Raw genomic sequence first — 19,110 nt, forward strand, 5'->3', positions numbered from 1 at the left:
ATATAAATACCAGAACACGAGTGCAGTAAGCTCTCTCTGAAACATGGCTAAGTATACAAGCAGCTGCATTTACACTAGTTGATTACAAAACTGTCAATACCGATATATTTTATTGGTTCCTTTGGCACATCTCTCTTCAAATTATGAGCAGGACACATTTGCACCTTGTATAGGCCAGTAAGCAAGATGGGCTTAATAGATTTCAATGAAAATAAAATCTAATTTTTCATTGTTTTGATTATGAATAGTATAGAAACAAGTTATGGTACTGGAAAAGATGGTACAAGGCACAAGAGGAAAGGAATAATAAAAAGATTGTTCACAAAGGAAGTTTTAATGGAGGCGTTTAAAATCCGTTTGACAAAGAGAATAGGTTATGGTTGTCCTGACGGCTGTTTGCAGATGATAGCACAAGATGCCAATGAAAATCAAATAAAAACAATGCCATAAAATCTTTTTGCTATACGCAGAGAATTGCAATTGTAGTCAGTGGCTTAGTCACACAGTTCTGTAAGGTGTGTGATGGGCAAGACTTTGCATTCAGACTTCTTGTACTGTACATCATATTCCAGTCTGAATCTGCAAATGTTTTGAAGGTAAATTTGTTTTCTAGAAATGGGAAGTCTCTCCTAAACCGGAGGCTTCAGTTTCCAATTATATAAGTAACTGACATGACTGAATAGGTGGTGCAGGACTAATGGGACTAGAAGGTTTTTCATGTATAACTTGCTTGACTACATTAAGTTGTAAAGGATAGTACCTGAAAGCTGTTACCATCTGCTGGCTTCTGGTGGCCTGCGTAACATGAGCAAGTAATCTCAATCATATTCATAGCTGGCAGGTCTATTCACAGAAAGCACAGCAACAGCTGGCTGCCTTGTTACAAGTCTCAGCAGAGATGTCAGAAATTGAATGGAGATAGAGGCTGTGCCATCCTCTGCTCCCCAAGTGACCCTTCCAAGTCAGGACTGAGACACGTTGGTGGGGAATGAGAGAGCTGCTGCCAGGATCCTGTCTAGTGAGTAAATGGAAGACTTTAAGAGCACATAAAAACCATCATTATAAACTCTTACCCACTTTCATGTAATTGGCAATGCCAACTGGCCACATTGATCCATGAATACATTATGCAAGGACAGATGAATGTGACAACTTAAACAATGCTGCTCCTGTTCCTAAATGGTAACCGCATACCTGCAAGATTTCAGTGCTAGCAGACTTAGATTTTGTTAATTTGAGAAACATCTGGCAGTGGTTGTCCATTGTGACTAAAATATATAATCATACCTAAAGTGTGAAACCAAGAGAGAATGTTGTCTTGAAAGCCTCCCGTTTTTGAACAATACATAATTTCTATGCTGAGTGTTCATCATTGAACAGGTTATTGTTAAAACGGATCTTCAACACATTTTTTTGCAATACAAAAATAAGATGGTTATGTAATCAGGTTAGTGAAGGCATCTCCACACAGGATTTAACCTTGACCTGTTTACATCATCTTGTCTAAGATGCATAGGTTTGTATATGTTAACATTATTATAAAGGACTGCTGGGGTGTCAGTAACATATTGCCACGAATAGTAGTGGGTCTGGATCATGTTCTGTGTTTGGGTTGGCATGAATGAGGGGTAGCCATGGAAAGAATTTCCCCTATGCAGTGGTGACTGTGGTGTCGGATTGCTGCTGTATACAAGAGTTCTGGGGGGTTGTTTGGTTTGATACGTGCTATTGGCTGACAAGCTGCTGAATGGATCTGAAGGAGTATTGGCACTTTTCTGGTTGCTGCTGCTAGTGAGGCTGCCTTGCGTGGTGGTGCTCTTGTTTAGCAAGAAGGGCACTGTACGTGTTGGCGATCTCAGTCCCATCACTGGCTTGGACAAAGCATAGAGGTGTCGGAACTCTTCGTCAAAGAGCTCTACAACTTGGCCAGTGAACTTGGAGAGGAAGTTCCGGTGAACCTGGCCACACAACCATGTGAAGCTGGAGGAAAAGAGAACTAAAGTCAGTATTAACCTTGTCCATCAGTCATTGAAGAGCAATGCAAAGATGATGCCAATGGCTTGTCTATTACATTTTTGAAACCTATAGTCATAACATAACAACAAGACTGGTTTTCCAGCTGAGATGCAAGTAACTTAATGTCAGTTCTCTAACTAATATGATAAACATTGTTATTATAATGGCCTCTGAAGCCTTCAAGACAGTGTTCTTAAACTTTTTGGCTGCGTCTAGACTTGTACGTTTTTCCGCAAAAGCAATTGCTTTTGCAGAAAAACTTGCCAGCTGTCTACACTGGCCGCTTGAATTTCCGCAAGAACACTGATGATCTCATGTAAGATTGTCGGTGTTCTTGTGGGAATGCTATGTTGCTCCTGTTTGGGCAAAATCCCTCTTGCACAAATGCTTTTGCGCAAGAGGGCGAGTGTAAACAACGCGGAATTGTTTTGCGCAAAAAAGCCCCGATCGCGAAAATGGCGATCGGGGCTTTCTTGCGCAAAACCACATCTAGATTGGCACGGACGCTTTTCCACAAAAAGTGCTTTTGTGGAAAAGCATCCGTGCCAATCTAGACGCTCTTTTCCGCAAATGCTTTTAACGGAAAAACTTTTCCGTTAAAAGCATTTGCGGAAAATCATGCCAGTCTAGATGTAGCCTTTAAGACTGAGGAACACTAAACAATAATTTTATTTATGAGGAACATCAAAGATTTTTTGTTGAAAAGAGAGAAAAAAAAAGGGTGGGGAGGAAGGGGAGTTATTGACACCCCTCCCAAAAAAAAGGGTCAGGGGGAAAGTGTGCCATAGAACACCATTTAAGAAACACTGCTTCGACAACCTTGTCAAGTTGACAAATCCTCTAAGAGAATAGTGTGAACCAAGTTGATTATGTCTCTCTCTATATATAAAAAATGTTCCTGCGGGTCAACAGAGTGACATCATCATGTCACTCTGCATCTGCAGGAGCCAAGCCCCACCCACTCCCTGCTTGGCCCTCCTCACAGCCCACGTGGGGAGCTGGCGACCAGGGGGAGAGCTATAGCTGCCATGGCTATGGCCTTGGCCCAGCCCCGCAGTAGCTGAGGGAGAGCCAGAGCTTGTGTGGCCTTGGCCTGGCCCCCAGTGGCTGGGGGGGAGGGGGAGAAACAAGGCTGGTGTGCTGTAGCCTGGCACTGCCCAGCGGCCAAGGGGAGAGCCTGGGCTGGCACACCACGGCCCAGTCCTGCCTGAAGGCTGGGGGGAGAGCTGGGGCTGGCATGCCCCAGCCTTGCCCTACCCGGCATTGGGGGTTGGGGGCATGGAGAGAGCCAGGGCTGGGGCAGCCTCATCTCTGGACCCTCCCTGGTACCGAGGGTGGGGGGGAAGAGCCAGAGCTGGACAAGAGGAGGCAGAGCTGGGGCTGGCTGGGATGGGGGAGGGGGCAAAGAGCTGGGACTGGCCAGGGAGTGAAGAGCTGGGGCTGGGCTTTCCCTGGTAGTGAGGGTGGAGAGGGGAAGGACCAAGTGGGGAGGGGGAAGAGCCAGGGGCCCTTTCCAGCAGTTGGGGTGTGTGGAGAACTGGAGCTACCACACTGGTGCCTCAGCCTGGCCCTCCCCAGTGGCTTGTGGGGGAGAGTCTGAAGCACCTGGCATTGGTGATTGTTGGCAGACAGGATACTGGGCTAGAAAGACCTTTGGTCTGACCCAGTATGGCCGTTCTGATTTTCTTATATAGAGATGAAATGTATCTGCCCCCTGGCTGTAACCCACTGGACCCCACTCTTCTTTCAGAGCTCAGAGACAGCCCAGGAGTCCTGAAGGGATCTGTCTCTCCCCCCAGAGTTAGTAAGTAATAAGAATATACATTAAAATGTTAAGGCTAACTAGCGTCCCTTAAGCGCCTTGCCACAAGATGTCAGAATACATTAGTGTTAGAGCTGAGTGGGTCTAATATTTATTTATTTTTCTTTCTTTGATAATAAGAATTAGATACAGTGCTCCTGTCAGCTAACTGAGAAATTGTCTGCCAAAAAAAGCAGAGTTTCCAGTGCCTTAGTTGCCCCGAGATGATGAGGAGTAGGGAGTGGAGGGCAGAAGGAATTGGTCCCCTCTACACATTTGGTGCTTGTCTTGTACTGAGCATGGTCAGTAACACTGCTGAAGCTGCTGTCCTCAGTCTACCTCCCATGCTCTCACTCTCTTTCCCCCTATCATTGCATGCAAATCTGAAATGGCGCCCCAGGCTTTATGGAGTTGTGTTTAGTATTTGAACTTTAATGCATGTAACAACTCACAAGTATTTCAAAATCTCATTTATAATATCTGTAGCTATGTTGTAAGTTAATTAACTATTTCCTATGACACTAGCAGCCTTTTACAGGCAGGAGAGAAGTATTTCCAAGCATGAAATACTATTTTAGAACAAGTGCCCAACCAAAGCAGGCCTAGAGATAACAGATGAAACATTGACAAAAGACTTTGTTAATTGCTTCCTCCATACCTGTGAAGAGGATACATCCACAGTCCCATCTCAGTTTGAACACTAGCAGGAGGGAATAAAAATCCCTGACCAGAAGGCTTTGGATCATCATGCTGCTTGGCACTGAGAGACGGCAGTATTGCTAAGCATAAGTAAAAGATCCCCAAGCTGGAGCATGTGTTTTTACAGCAGCTCCTCTTATTTTTTTGAAGCCTAAGACTGAAACTCATTTATAGCATTTACATTTAGCTAACTTAACCTTGTAAATAACTCTCATTTCTTTTCCCTAGTTAACAAACCTTTAGTAAGTTTAATATAGGATCAGCTACAAATGTTGTATTTGGTGAGAGATCTAAGGTACAATTGGCCTGAGGTAAATGACTGGTTCTTAGGGGCTGGGAGTAACCCAAATATTATTGTGATTTTAGGTGTAAGGGGCCATCTATCAAAGGCAAGCTTGCCTGGGTGGCGAGACAGACTGGGGTGCCCAAGGGGACCATCTCCACTCCATGTTAATGTTTAAGTGCCTGAGCAGTTTACATCTGATAGATTTATTGGTGAAATCTAATTATGGAACACACAACCAATTGGGGGAGGGGAGCTACAGAGAGAGAGGGAGAGAGAGAAAGTGAGTGTGGGGGGGGTGTGTGAAAGAGGGACACTTTGTGAGAGACAAACTTTGTGACACAGATTGAGTGTGTGTGGCAATGACTGTATGTGGCACAGACTGGGTGTGTGTTCCAGTGACACAGGGAATGTGGGCGTGTTGGCTAAGTTTCTGAGAGAAGCCATGCTCTGTCTCTTTAAGGGAAATCCGTCCTGCTCTGTTGTCTCGCCTCTCCTCTGAGTCAGAGTTCAGATTGGAGCAGCTCTGCTGACTGTGTCTCTGTCTACAACCCCTGCTCAGGGGCAGGGGAACACCCTGACTTCAGCACTTTCCTCTCCCTCTCCCCGGTTCTGCACAGCTAGCGAGAGAATCCTGGGAGCAGCTTGGCTGCAGGATGGAGCAAGGTGGGGGAAGGGACAGCCGAACACACACTGCTGGCTGTAAATATGCACCTCTGCTAATTAGCTGGGTGGGCGGGATAGAAATGCTTGGCAGGCTGGATCTGGTCCCCAAACCTGAGTTTGCCCAGTCTTGCTTTAGAGCCATGCTGGGGAAGTTAGCATAGTTCTTGCCGTTGATTAATTTGTTCAGTGCAGACGGAGAGTGTTCACTCTCTCCAGGGCTTTTAACAGCACATTTATGAGCATGGAGAGTGTGCACCTCAGTAAATACCTGACCAAACATTGCTAAAGACTGAGTTCATTGTCTACTAGAGAGAATTAGGAAAGTAGAGCTTATATAACACATAAAAGGCACCAATGACCCAAAGCCAGAGGGAGAGGTGATATACATGTATGGAAATTATCTCCTATGCCAGACTCAAACCCTTCCAATGATCCACAACACAAGGCTGCGCTAACATGCTTTTTGGGTAGCTTTAAGGCCTACGCAAATGAGACATTTAAGAAACATCTGTTGCAAAAGGGTCTCTATTGTCATCATCATCCAGCAAAACAGCTCATTTGGTTTGCTCTTCCCCAGGAGTGTAAGATGTTGGCTAAGACAGAGGATTAACTGGGGAAGGGGGAAGTGAGCGAAAGCAACTTAAGAGTGAACAAAGTAAAAGCTAGCAGCAAGTCTATAAGAAACAACACGTGGCGCCTGTCTCTGGTGAGCTGTATGAATACACAAACCAGTGCAAGGCTTGATTGGGTTAGGCTGTGTATATAAGATTTGATACTCACCGTACCCTCACCTGGCCTGATGAGTAGGTTATCCAATTTGAGAAGACTCTTGAGGTTAGCAACTGCAATGTTAAATGCCAGGTATGACTGAGTATAAACAGTGGGTGGGTGTGTTAGCATTTTACAGCAAAGAGAAAGTCTTTGCTTGAGATAAGTTCCGCTTTCCTCATTCTCCTGCATTTGCTTTCCTTACACACACATTCAATACACTATAAACTGGCTATTACTTGGGGGCGATTATATGCTAAAAATTTATCTTCAGTCAGAAGATTAAAAGAAAACAAAAGTAGAAAGAACTAGAAAAGAAAGTAGAAAAATAAACTGTCCTTTGCAAAGCAACCAATGTATGTGTGTATCCATGTGTCTCACAGTCTACCTAGAACTGCTGTCTGATTCTATGGACAACAAAGCTCCTACCTCTTGTCTACACACATAGGCTACGTCTAGACTGGCCCCTTCTTCGGAAGAGGCATGCTAATTTCTAACTTTGGAATAGGGAAATCCGCGGGGGATTTAAATAAACATGGCCGCCGCTTTTTTTCCGGCTTGGGGAAAAGCCGGAAAAGAGCGTCCAGACTGGCGTAATCCTCCGGAATAAAGCCCTTTTCCGGAGGATCTTATTCCTACTTGCAAGGCGTAACCAAGGCCTTCGCAACCGAACCGATATCTGTGAAATGTTCCGTGTGCTGTGTAAGTTGGTAAGTATGATTTGATTTTTTTCTTGTTGTATAAGCTTAGTGTTGTAGTTGTTTTTGGGTAGTACATAAGAGTTTGTAGTTATCACTGTTATTTAATTAGTGTAGCTGGATATTTTAAGATTAGAGACTATTCCCCTTGCCATTCCCATCCTTATATCTCTGACACGTTTAACTAGAAATCATAGAATAAATATAATAAATACTGTAAATTCATTATTAACATTGTCTATTAAAAATCTTAGAATAAATACTATAAATTCACCACCGTCATAAATAAATATTTTTTATTTGATAAAACTGTCCACCTGGTTCTGTCCTTCCCCCCTTGGGGATGCATCATCAGACCTATGATTCTCGCGACAACCTCCCCAAAATCACACCTTTTAAAAATATTATTTGTAATCTTTTTCTTTGCCCTGAGGTTTCTGAGCCTGTAAGATTCACTTAAGTCAAGTTTTCAAGATTTTCTCTGTAGCCATGAGGATAAGAAATTTAGTTTTTTAAACATGAATGCTCAAATTCTCATATAGCCTCCTAATTTCCGCATCTGGGACTTTAATTAAAATCCAAATGTTCTGAGACTTATAATAAAATTGTGAGAATTGGCAACACTGCTTGTTGGAAGGGAAATTAATTAACATGGGTTGTACCACTTTATTTTAGTTAAAAACAATAAAACCACCCTTCCAACTAGAATAGTTATATGGTACATAAACTTTGAAGGCCAGCTGTTGCAGGTGTAATTAACAGAAAATAAAGGCTAAACCTAGATTTCCACTTTCCTTTCAACCAGCTAGCTTGTTAGTTAGGGCACGTCTACACTGCTGCATTATTTCAGAATAATTTTGAGATGGAGGACTTCTTATTCTGATTCCTGTAATCCTCATTTCATGAGGAGCAAGGGAAGTTAAGAGTGTTTTTCTTTAGACTTCCTGCTGTGTAGACAGCACTAAAAGCCGAATTAAGCTATTTTGACTTCAGCTACACAATTGATGTAGCTGAAGTTACGTATCTTAATTTGACTTTTGCCCTGCAGTGTAGACATGCCCTTAAGAGTGAAACTCCAGAGACTGACTTATGCCACATGAAGTGAGCCATAAGGTAATGGAAATGTACAACATATCTTCTGATAGTGATTTGCTGATGACATGAAAAATGGGAGAAGCAAAGCACAGGATTATAAGCAGCTTTCTAGTTCTGATCTCTGTCTGTTCCACAATCTCTTTTGTACCAGCTGTGAGCATTTCAGTTAGATCTCAGACTCCACTAGGATAGGCCATCAGTTCTTCAGCTGTTCAAAATTTTTGAATGTTTGTTTAGGCAGCATAGATTTGGAAATGGCTGTCTTTACAAAAACTTTTTGGTTTCAGCAAAATTTTTCAGTTACTTAAAACTTCCATCTACAAATGTTCAATTTTAAAAAATTAAAATGTTTTATTTATTTGTGGAGGGTGAGAGGGGAATGAATAGCAATTTAAAAAATACTTTGGGTTTGCCATTGTCTAAATTTTGATTGGGTACAGGCTGTGACTACGGTTACCATGTGTCTGGTTTTCAACCGGAATGACCAGTCAAAAAGGGACCCCGGCAGATAAAAAAGTCTGACTGACAGCACAGCAGGGCTAAGGCAGGCTCCCTGCCTGCTCTGAGTCTCTGCAGCTCCCAGAAGAGGCTCGCATGTCCGGCTCCTAGGCAGAGGAGTAGCCATGAGGACGCTGCATGCTACCTCTGCCCAGAGCTGTGGCTCTGCAGTGCCCATTGGCTGAAAAACACCTCCAACCCCCTCATCCCTAGCACCTGCCCCAGAGTCCACACTCCCAGCAGAAGCCCACACCCCACCTTCTGCCCCAGGTTGGGACCCTCCCCACACTCCAAATAGCCCCTCCTGCACCACAATCCCCATGCCTCCACCCCAGAGCCTGCACCCCCATCCAGAATCCTCACCCCGTCCCATGCCCCGACTCTCTGCCCCTGTCCTGTGAAAGTGAGTGAAGGTGAGAGAGAGTGAATGAAGGAGGGAGGGGGCATGCAATGAGCACCTGCAAGGTCTCAGAGAAAGGGTGGGGCAGGAGCATTCAGTTTTGTGTGATTAGATATTTGGCAATCTTAGTTGTGACATGCTGCCACTTGACATTTCCCCAACTCCTAAATTGATAGGATATGCATGCAAACACTTGAGATATTCACTCCAGTTGTGTCTTACGCAGGCGTTTCTGTGGTTTGGAAAGTTTTCAGTTTTCAGCAACCACAGAAGATATTTCCACTTTGTAATATGCAAAATAGAAACAAATTGTTTTTTCAAAATGTTTTGTGAGAAAAGGAAAATGGTTGTCCAGTTCTAATTGGCTCCAATTTTCACTAGTAAAGACTGAACCATTAACTAATTAATATTTAGATCAGTTGTACCAAGAAACTTCAAACTTTGCAGCCAATTACCCTTTATATGCCCTTGAAACCATAAAAGTGGTTCTGTGTATAAAATGTTATTTGTATTAGAGTAACGTCTAGCTGTCCCAATTCAGATCAAAGCCCACTGTTCTAGGCATATACCCTGGACAATTTATAATCAAGACAGAGTGTGTGGGAAAACAAGGCATTATTATTACATTTGTATAAGCAAGCTACAGAAAGATTAAGGATGAAAGCACCACTGAAGTCAATGGCAAATCTCAAACAGGAAGTCTAGGGACCGTGCTAAGATCTGGACACAGATTTCCTGAGTCCCAGTGCCATCCTTCCTCTCAGCAGCAGAGCTTTAGCATGAACCTGCCACTGTTCTGGACTGCACTGGCAACTACCACGTATAACAGAGGTGGGCAAAATATGGCCAACAGCCAGGCTCTGGCCTGCCAAACCACTGGACCTAGCTCACCACCATTCTGCAGACCAGGGCGAGTCTCTGGCAGGCTCCCTGCCTTCTGGGCCCCTGCATGCCACTCGAAGTGTCTGGCTGCAGGCCCTGTGCTCTCTATGTGCCACATCCTGGGGGGGGGGAGGGGCTTCATACACTGGCCCTGCCCCAAGCATCAGCCAATGAGAGCTGCCAGGGCTGTGCTTGTGGCTCAAGCAGCATTCAGTGGCATGCTAAGAGCATATGGCTCCCACAGCCAGCAACTTTGAGCAAGGTGCAGAGGTGTGGAAAGCAGGAAGCCTGCCTGAGGGTCCCACCAGGCAGCTGGCTGGGAGCTACATAGGTAAGTGCCTCCTGGCCAGAGCCTGCCTCTGGCACCCCACTTCCTGCCACCCCTGCTCTGGCACCCATACCTCCTCCAAGACTTCACACCCCCTCCAGACCCCAATTCCCAAGCTCCCTTCTGCACCCAACCTCCATCTCAGACCCTACACCTCCTCTAATAATATTAGGGAAGAGTGCAATCCTTGACCACTTACCAAATTCTTGGCATGCCCCCCCCAAAAAACGAATTGCCTACCTCTGATTTATAGCCATGAACCACTAGCGGCACGCTATCCATGACCACTGGCATGGGAGCATTTTTTTTCTGAGAATTATGCTAGCCAAACTTAACTATGCATTGTAAATAGTCTCTGTAGCACAAATTGATCATTGCACGGTTAGAACATGGTGCTCGGAAAGAAAAAAAAAACCTCAAACACTTTAAGAGGTACCAGTCTTGACCTTCAGTGTGGTTAGCGCCTATGAATCATAACCTAGAGTAACCCTTTACTTGCTGAAATACTTTTATCTGTAACTCAACCATCTTGTGTACATCTCCTGATGCAATGGGGCTCTGATCCCTGAATAGGACCCCCTACATGCAACTTCAATTCAAATAAGAATAGAATTAACCTCGGGTAGAACATGTGCTGACTGATCTCACCTGTATGATCCAGAAAGAACGTATCTCCAATCCGAGATGATGAATTTTTCCTGGATTTGTCCTGAGAATTTCCTGCCTGACTTGGCACAATAAATCTCTCCAGTAACACTGCGGACTGAAATATTCTAGAGAAGCCCAAAACAAACAGTAAACACACATTAAAATTCATCATCCTATTGCAAAGCTTAGCAGAGGAGCAGGCACCCCCCATCGCTTTTAGCCCAACAGTTAGATACACACACACCCAAGCCCAAGTCCGCACTCAGTAGACTGTCCTAACCATTGGCCTATGGGATATGCTGCCATGGCGCTCCTACTGATCTCACAGCTGTTGATGCTGTTCTACTGTGGATTAACTAATGAAACTTGGGACCAGAGACAGAGCCCAGAAAGCCTGGGAATGATTCTGTAGCCTGGTGGTTAAAGCACTCGCAGAGGAGAGCCAGGATCCAGTCCTCGACTCCAATGACTTTTAACATTATATATTCACAGTGTAACATTCCTCCCCTCACTCCCAGCTGTTTTGCGGAACCTCGCCTATCGCAGCCCAGGCTGCTACGCCAGCTCTCAGCGTGTGCTTACTGGGTCAGGCCCCACAGGTGAGTTAGCTGACAACAAGCCTATCTTTCCAATTCATTCAAGGCTCTGGGGCTTAAGCATCCGGACATCTGGCATAAAGGCACAGGACGCTTCCAATAAACAGCCCAGCAGTAGTTCAACTATCCTAATGAAAATCTTTAATTCATCTCAGTATAGTTAGAAACGTGGGTGCTGTTTATGGGAGAAGGCCCATTTTTTTAATTCGGTTTTCTTTCACAGAGGTTATGTCTAGACTACAGGCTTCTTTTGGAAGAAACTTTTCCGGAAAAGATCTTCCAAAAAAACTTCTTTCAAAAGAGAGCGTACACACTCCAAAGCGCAGTGAATGGACACTATCTCGCATATAAGCTGTGATTACTATGCGTGGGTGGCCACCAGGGCACCTGTGCTTTTTCCTCTTTCCTCTTCTATCCAAAGAACCCCCTCTTCTCCATTCACACACGCGCCTTCTTCCGAAAGAGCGCTTTTGGAAAAAGGCTTCTTCCTTGTAGAATGAGGATTACCAATGTCAGAAAAACCCCTCTGTTCTTTCGATTTTCTTTCGGAAGAACACGATTGCAGTGTGCATGTAACTGAAGTTTTTTCGGAAAAAAGGACGTTTTCCCAAGAAAACTCTGTAGCATAGACATACCCATAGTTGAAGACAAATTAGGCTAGAAGCTAGCTACTTTATACATGGCAGTTCAATTAATGCCCATGACACGGAGCTACAACTGGGAAGGAGTATGAGGCAAATCAAGCTATACATTACAAATGAAAGCTTTAAAGCTGTAAGAGTTTTGTTTAGTCAGTGATACCTTGAAGTGATCCTCTGCAATCTGCACCTTGTCACACATCTCACGGAAGAGCTTTATATTGCTTTGATCAAGCAACAGGTAGACAAAAACATCTCGCTTGTTAGCTGCTTCTAGCACATCACAGAATATCTCAGTATCAGTGAAGACATCCATCATAATGGCCAGAACCTAAGGAGAAAAGGCATTTGTGTAAGCAGAACAAAGATACATGATTTGGGGAATGCCAATAAAATATGTTTATTTTACACATTAAAACGTAAATCAGGGGTAGGGAAGCTTTTTTGGGTTGGGGGCCACTGACCCACAGAAAAAATCAGTTGGGGGCCTCACTCAAATGAGAAGCAAAACAAAACAAAACCAAAACCAAACCCTCACTGACGTGCCCACTGACTGAGAAGAAGAACACAACTCTCCACATTCCCCTCACATACCAGGCCTAGGGTCTCCAGCCTAGTAGATTTTGTGTGCTCCAGCCCCGTGGTGGGACAGCTGGGAGGCTGGAGCACCAGCATAGACTCCCCAATGCTGGGGGGAGCTCTGAACCTCAGGGGTCCAGATTCAGTCCCCAGGCCTGAGGTTCCCCAACCCGGTTTAAATGGTGGGGGAACAGAGGTCCATTTTACATAGATTCTTTTCCTTGTAAGCATGCAGCTCCAAGGGATATCTTGATATTGGTTTATTGCTCACATAAAGCCAATCGAAAATAGAATTTTTTTCTTTATGGTCCCTTTAATAAGAAATCTCAGGGTGGCCCAGGAATTTGTAGGCTGGACTTCAATATTGGGAAAAAGAATTAAACAGGAAACAATGGGAAAATAGCTAAAACTGGATTGTTTCCTACAAAATACACTTTGGGCTTAGCTAATTTTCTGAAAAATCAAAGGTACGTAGTATGAATTCATAGAAAGAAGCTTCTTCCATGTGACCCCTCAAGTGTGGAGCAATCCTCATTAAGGCACAGTCCTACAACTGCCTGCATGTGGGTGGACTAGAGTTAGGACCAACATTTAGTTTTCACTTAAAAAATGAGTTTCATAAAATGTAATATTAATAGATTTTTTCAATTTTAAAAGTAAATTTATTTTGAGATTAAACATCCCCCTGCACTGCTTACACCCAAAAAACTGGGCTAGTGCACAAGAGCCTCAATTTGCAACTGTCTAGAAACCAAAGGGAAAGAGTCCTCTGGCTACTCAACAGCTAGGAGTCAAGCTGCAGGTATAAAGCCCCCTGATACTCCTCAGGCTGCTCATATTACAATGCTCCTGGAGACTTCACCAATTCCAGCATAAGAGCTCTTGCAACTTTCATGGAAAACCTTTTTAACAGTCTCCTCCAAAAGTCTTGCTCACTGTTCCATTCTACTCATACCATGTAGCAACATTCTGGCAGAATAGGTGCATCTGGCAAGCTGGTAGATGTTCTACACATCCGATCCCTTTTTAGACAGAGTAACTCGCAGCAGTAGTTGCTGGCTGTTTGTTAACTTAGCAAGTACACAGATGACCATGGATACTAGTGACCAAGTAAAAATACTTGGGATTAAATTGCAATTCTGCTCTGAAAAGTGTCTGTAAAAATGGCACTGGAGGGTTCCATGTTTATTGTCTTACGAACATCTCCAGATAAAATATGTCGTTTGCAAATACAATGATGTATTTTCTAATGGCCAACCCTTCAAACTAAGGTTAGAGTCTGAGTTTCAAAACTGATTCTTTCCTTCTCCTGCACCATCACCAGTAATAAAGGTTCTCCAGGCTGGATTAGACACTTACTGACACTTGATCAATCTCTTGTCCTCAAGTTATGACCTCAGTGACACCTGTCTAAAATCATGAGTTGCAGGGATAAAAGTGGGAAACAAATCTGTGGTGCACAAGAAAGAAAACCCTAGCTCCGACTTTCTTAGCTGCTTGGCTCTGAAGGACTAAGGGGAATCAAAAAGAGCAGTGAACTTTTGTTGTTGCAGAAATAAGAAACTATTGCTCTGAATACACACAAGGAGCGATCTGTTCAGCAAGTGCCATTTTTACAGTCACTTTCCAGAGCAATTCTGCATGGCAAGGTTTGCACAGTGACTCTGCAGAGCTGTTTCAGACAGGCTGTGTGGTGGTGTTCCAAATACAAAATGGCTGAGCAACTAGGATACATTTATTTTATTTTGACACATTTATTTTAAACATGAAGAACAAGAGAATTTAGATGTGCCAGTGAATCAATGTACTAGCTTCTAATTACTGGATGACTGGGTATGGAGTTAACTAAGTCTGGGACTTACATAAAATTGTCAGATGCCTGCTTGGTCTTACTCTGGTTTCTTTTCATGACAAATCCAAATGGCACAGTTGTTATCTTAAGGCATTCATATGACAAAATCACCTAAGCTACGTCTAGACTGGCATGATTTTCCGCAAATGCTTTTAACAGAAGAGTTTTCCGTTACAAGCATTTGCGGAAAAGAGCGCCTAGATTGGCACGGATGCTTTTCCGCAAAAGCACTTTTTGCGGAAAAGCGTCCGTGCCAATCTAGATGTGCTTTTGCGCAAAAAAGCCCCACTCGCCATTTTCGCAATCGGGGCTTTTTTGCGCAAAACAAATCTGAGCTGTCTACACTGGCCCTTATGTACAAAAGCTTTGCTCAAAAGGGACTTTTGCCCGAATGGGAGCAGCATAGTATTTCCACAAGAAGCACTGATTTCTTACATGAGATCGTCAGTGTTCTTGCGGAAATTCAAGCGGCCAGTGTAGACAGCTGGCAAGTTTTTTCGGAAAAGCAGCTGCCCTACAGTTTTGCATAACATGGTGTGAGTGGTACTGTTTACAAAAGAGAGTCAAGCATAGAATGACATGCATCACCCCTATTTAGATGGAAGTGCATTGGCAGAACACAGTATAAGGAACATAACTAAGCCTGTTCTAATCAAGCACCACATTCACCAGTATTTATGAGGAGGGATGAAAACAAACCCAAAGAAAATGTGGAGTTTCTCTGTACCTGACTGGTCTTGTTGATGCAGCGGCGTATGATGTCTCTGATGTTGCTGTTCTTCTCTGTTTGGAAATACACGGTGGCACTGGATTTCTCCTTTAGATAGGGCATTTCTGCTGTACTCCATGTGTGAAGCAGGGCTGGATCTCTGTTTTCAGAGACCGTAGGGAAGTATGTTCCTGACTGGAGAGAGCCCGCTTCATTCTGCCTTGGTCCAGTCTCCTTCTCTGCCTGAGATTCGTCAGCATAAAAAGGCTCTCTGGCATTTTTCTTGATGTACAAAGCTTCCACCGAGGACAAAAAATCCACCTCTCCTTCTTCATTTAAGGCTCGGAGATAAGATTCAGTCCCACCATCCAAAAGAGCATCAGTGGCCAATCTTACACTTTCGTTGTGGCTGAAATCTGCTTTGGTTGGCCTGACTGTCTGATTCTTGATCTCCTCCAGCCGTTTCCTTATCTTGCCCACATGTCTAGATCGGCTCATTGCTCTTTGTATCAGCAGCTGAGTGATGCGTATGGTGAGCACTGGGCATATAGACTGTACAGAGGAGACCAACACAGCTCCCCTTGCATGTAAACAACCAGCAAATGAGCTTCCCACTTGTGGCCTCCGCTTTGTTGCAAAGTCCCTTTTGTCGAAGGGATCAATTGTTAACAAAATTAAAAACACATAAATGTCACTACCTAAGGCAAATTGGCACCACGAGCTCTCGTTGATTGTGTTGGTACAAGTATATCCAAAAACTGAAGCAGTTGGTTTGCAGATGTGCTTACACAAGGATTCTGCTCCAGATGGGACATAGATTTAAAACGAATTTGTTTGCCTGAGAGTCACATGCCTTGCCCTGAGGGCACAAGAAGGATTCAACCTCCCATTATCCAGTTCTGTCAGATTTAATCATAAGACTTCTTCTTGAAGTGTTCACTAAAGGGTGTGCGTGAAGATGGTACATTTCTAAGTGCTGTTGCACAACCTCCAAAACAGCTTGAGGCTTCTGAGGGTACCTACAGCATTTATCGTGGAGTCAAAGCAACTCAGATGTTAACTCAAAGTTCAAACAAAGATATCAGCCATTCCATAATTTCAAAACAGTTTAAAGTGGCACTGGCTGCACCAAGGTGCCACTATGATTATTAAAAAAAAAGTTTTAAAATGGACTAAACATGACAATTGTGCCCCATACATAAAGTCTGACCATTGCTTTAGGGATTCCAGTATTTATTTCTTTAAAGTTACTCACCATAGAATAAGATAGGTTTATTATAGGGAGGGAATGTTGTCAAACGACTCAGATAGGGATCAATGCCTCACAAGTGTTGCAAATTCTCACGATTTGGTCACAACGTATGATTTTTCTTAGCCCCCTCCCCCCAGCTCTTGGAGCCAACTGATTATACAAGAATCACTGCTTTAATTTTAAAAATAAAAGTCTACTGGTTGTGGAACAAACCTTAAAAACATGGTGCTAGTGCACCTGAAAGGCTGAGAAACCAAAAGGAAAATATAAAGAGCCCTGGATTTATTGTTTTTTTTAAGAATCACATGATTTGGGGCCTTGTCTCTCAATAGCTGAATGTGTGGGGTTACAAATAGTGGAGTCACAATGCCTGTGTTTGACTGCTGGTGCTGCCATGCACCTGCTGTGAAGTCTCTTGGGTAGGTACTTTTGAAATGAACATAAGAACGTAAGAATGGCTGTACTGGGTCAGCCCAAAGGTCCATCTAGCCCAGTAGCCTGTCTGCCGACAGTGGCCAATGCCAGGTGCCCCGGAGATGGACCAAAGACAATGATCAAGTGATTTGTCTCATGCCATCCATCTCCAGCCTCTGACAAACAGGCCAGCCTCTGACAAACCATTCCTACACCCTGGCTACTAGCCTTTTATGGACCTAACCTCCATGAGTGTATCTAGCTTCTCTTTAAACTCTATTATAGTCCTAGCCTTCACAGCCTCCTCTGGCAAGGAGTTCCACAGGTTGACTATGCACTGTGTGAAGACGAACTTTCGCTTATTAGTTTGAAGTGGGTGTGAGTGAGGCACCTAACTACCTTTGTGAAGATAATTCTTTATATCACTGTGCCTCAGGGAGCTCATGGACTCACCCAGGAGCCAACTGACAAGACTTCACGTCAGTGGTGCTGAAACACTTTCAATAGTGGGGGTGCTGACAGACAGCCCCCGCCCCCATCTGTAAATCCCAACCCAGGAGTAGGACCAGTCTTGGGAAGGGGAGACCCAGACAAAAGAAAGGAGGCCACAGCTGGGGCCATAGCTGGGGGCAAGTATAGGGTCTGGAGTGGAGCCCTGGGCAAAGGGTGGGACCAGCAGCCAGGACCCTGGGCACAGGGCTGGGAGCCCATGTGCAGGGCCGGGAGCCCATGTGCAGGGCCAGGAGTGGAGGCAAAGCTTGTGGCCAGCACCTGGGACTCCATGTGCAGAGCTGGGAGCGGAACCCCATGGAAAACCTGGGGGTGCTGCAACACACCCTGCACGCCTAGTCCCCACATCTGTGCATCACTTACTGTATCAACCCCCTGTGTCTGCCAGTCACTCCCTGTGCGTGTCCCTTATGCAGTATAACTAACTTGCAAGATGGGACCTAACTTCCAGAAATACGGAGTTGGCAAAGGAGGTGCCAAGGGCTCTGGGGGTCTGGCTAGGGCTAGAGAAAATGACACCTGTGAAGTCACCATGAGTGTGGCTCACAGCACAAATATTTTCACCTCTGTGTCATCTACATATTATAGGTCCTAATATTTTCAATGCAAATGTACCTCCTGCTATTAGAATGGTGGCTGCCCTGTGAATTAATGTAAGTAATAATAAAATGAAGAAACTGTGCTTCTATAATATTGATAAATGAAACACTCTTACGAAGAAATAATAAAGATTTGAAAATTGATATAATTAAATGGGCAGGAAATGTCAACTCTAATGTTGTGAAGGAGAAGTGTAGTTGGAGTCTCTATTAAACTAATTTACTATGTGCTGGTCTGTAAGGAACAGTTGATTATTTGACTTTATTAAACTGTAGTTTGCCCTGAACGCCAGCTGCAGCTCCATCAGAAGTGCCAAAAGGTAATTTATTCAGTGACCTGCTAAGTGCAAGTATATGGATGGAAAATTATTTTGCATATTTAATTAGACATGTAAAACAGCTTCCTGTCGACATAAAGCATTCCAGTAACACTCTGAACTAGGCAGGAGCTTGTCCTAGCTTTGAAAAACAAACGCTCTTTCCGTTACCTTGTGCTTTTAGCGCCGGTGGTCGGGGTAGGGGAGCGGACAGATCGTGATCCGTTGCAACCATTTTTAGGGGCAGGCTGTGTGGGGCAGTGTGAAGTTGCTCGTTCCAGCAGCACCACGAACCCGTGTGTTTCAGCAGGGTTAAACCGCGGCGCTTTTCCCGCTGAACGCTTGTTACAAACGCAAAAGGGTTTTGCGGCTCAGAACAATTGGGTGCACTTGGGGGGGGGGTGTCAAATTCCGCTGAGTCAGCAGTAGGGCGGCCAGCTGTTCGGGTCCAGCCTCTGCTAATGCGCGTCCCCCTGAACCCCGCAACCAACCAAAAGCTGTTGCACAACCGCAGACCGTCAGGGCTGATGGGGGGGGGGGGGGTGTTGCAGCTCCCCCCCCCCCAAATCCTGCCCGCTGAGCAGCCGCCCTTCTAGTCACTCACTCTTGGCAGCGGCGGCACGTGGCCCAGCCTGGCAGCAGCTGCCTGCGACTCCCTCCCCCAGCCCCGGGATCAGCCCCCGGCCAAGGGGACGGATGCCCGGGAGTCGCCGGGCACTGGGAGGGGGCTGCACGGGGAGGGCAGGCAGCCTTGTGCGGGCGTGGCTGGGGAGCAGCTGGTGCCCGGCTTCCCCGGGCGGCTCCGGATTCGCCGCGGTCCCCTTGGCGCGGAGCGGGGCGGCTGCATCGGCCGGGCCCCTCG

At 44.9% G+C, this 19,110-nt stretch overlaps 1 protein-coding gene across 1 annotated transcript; it reads right to left on the reverse strand.

The window, feature by feature from the left end:
* Positions 1-104: 104 nt before the first annotated feature.
* Positions 105-18,778, reverse strand: FAM83A (family with sequence similarity 83 member A). Its single transcript, XM_075920168.1, has 5 exons — positions 18,420-18,778; positions 15,175-16,175; positions 12,180-12,347; positions 10,783-10,907; positions 105-1,980 (listed from the first exon to the last, which is right to left on the reverse strand). Exons 2-5 carry the CDS (start codon positions 15,652-15,654, stop codon positions 1,449-1,451), a joined length of 1,305 nt encoding a protein of 434 aa, XP_075776283.1. The 5' UTR covers positions 15,655-16,175; positions 18,420-18,778; the 3' UTR covers positions 105-1,448.
* Between the last annotated feature and the right edge of the window lie 332 nt (positions 18,779-19,110).

The sequence above is a fragment of the Pelodiscus sinensis genome, chromosome 2 (genome assembly GCF_049634645.1).
Source record: "Pelodiscus sinensis isolate JC-2024 chromosome 2, ASM4963464v1, whole genome shotgun sequence".
NCBI classification, from domain to species: Eukaryota; Metazoa; Chordata; order Testudines; family Trionychidae; genus Pelodiscus; species Pelodiscus sinensis.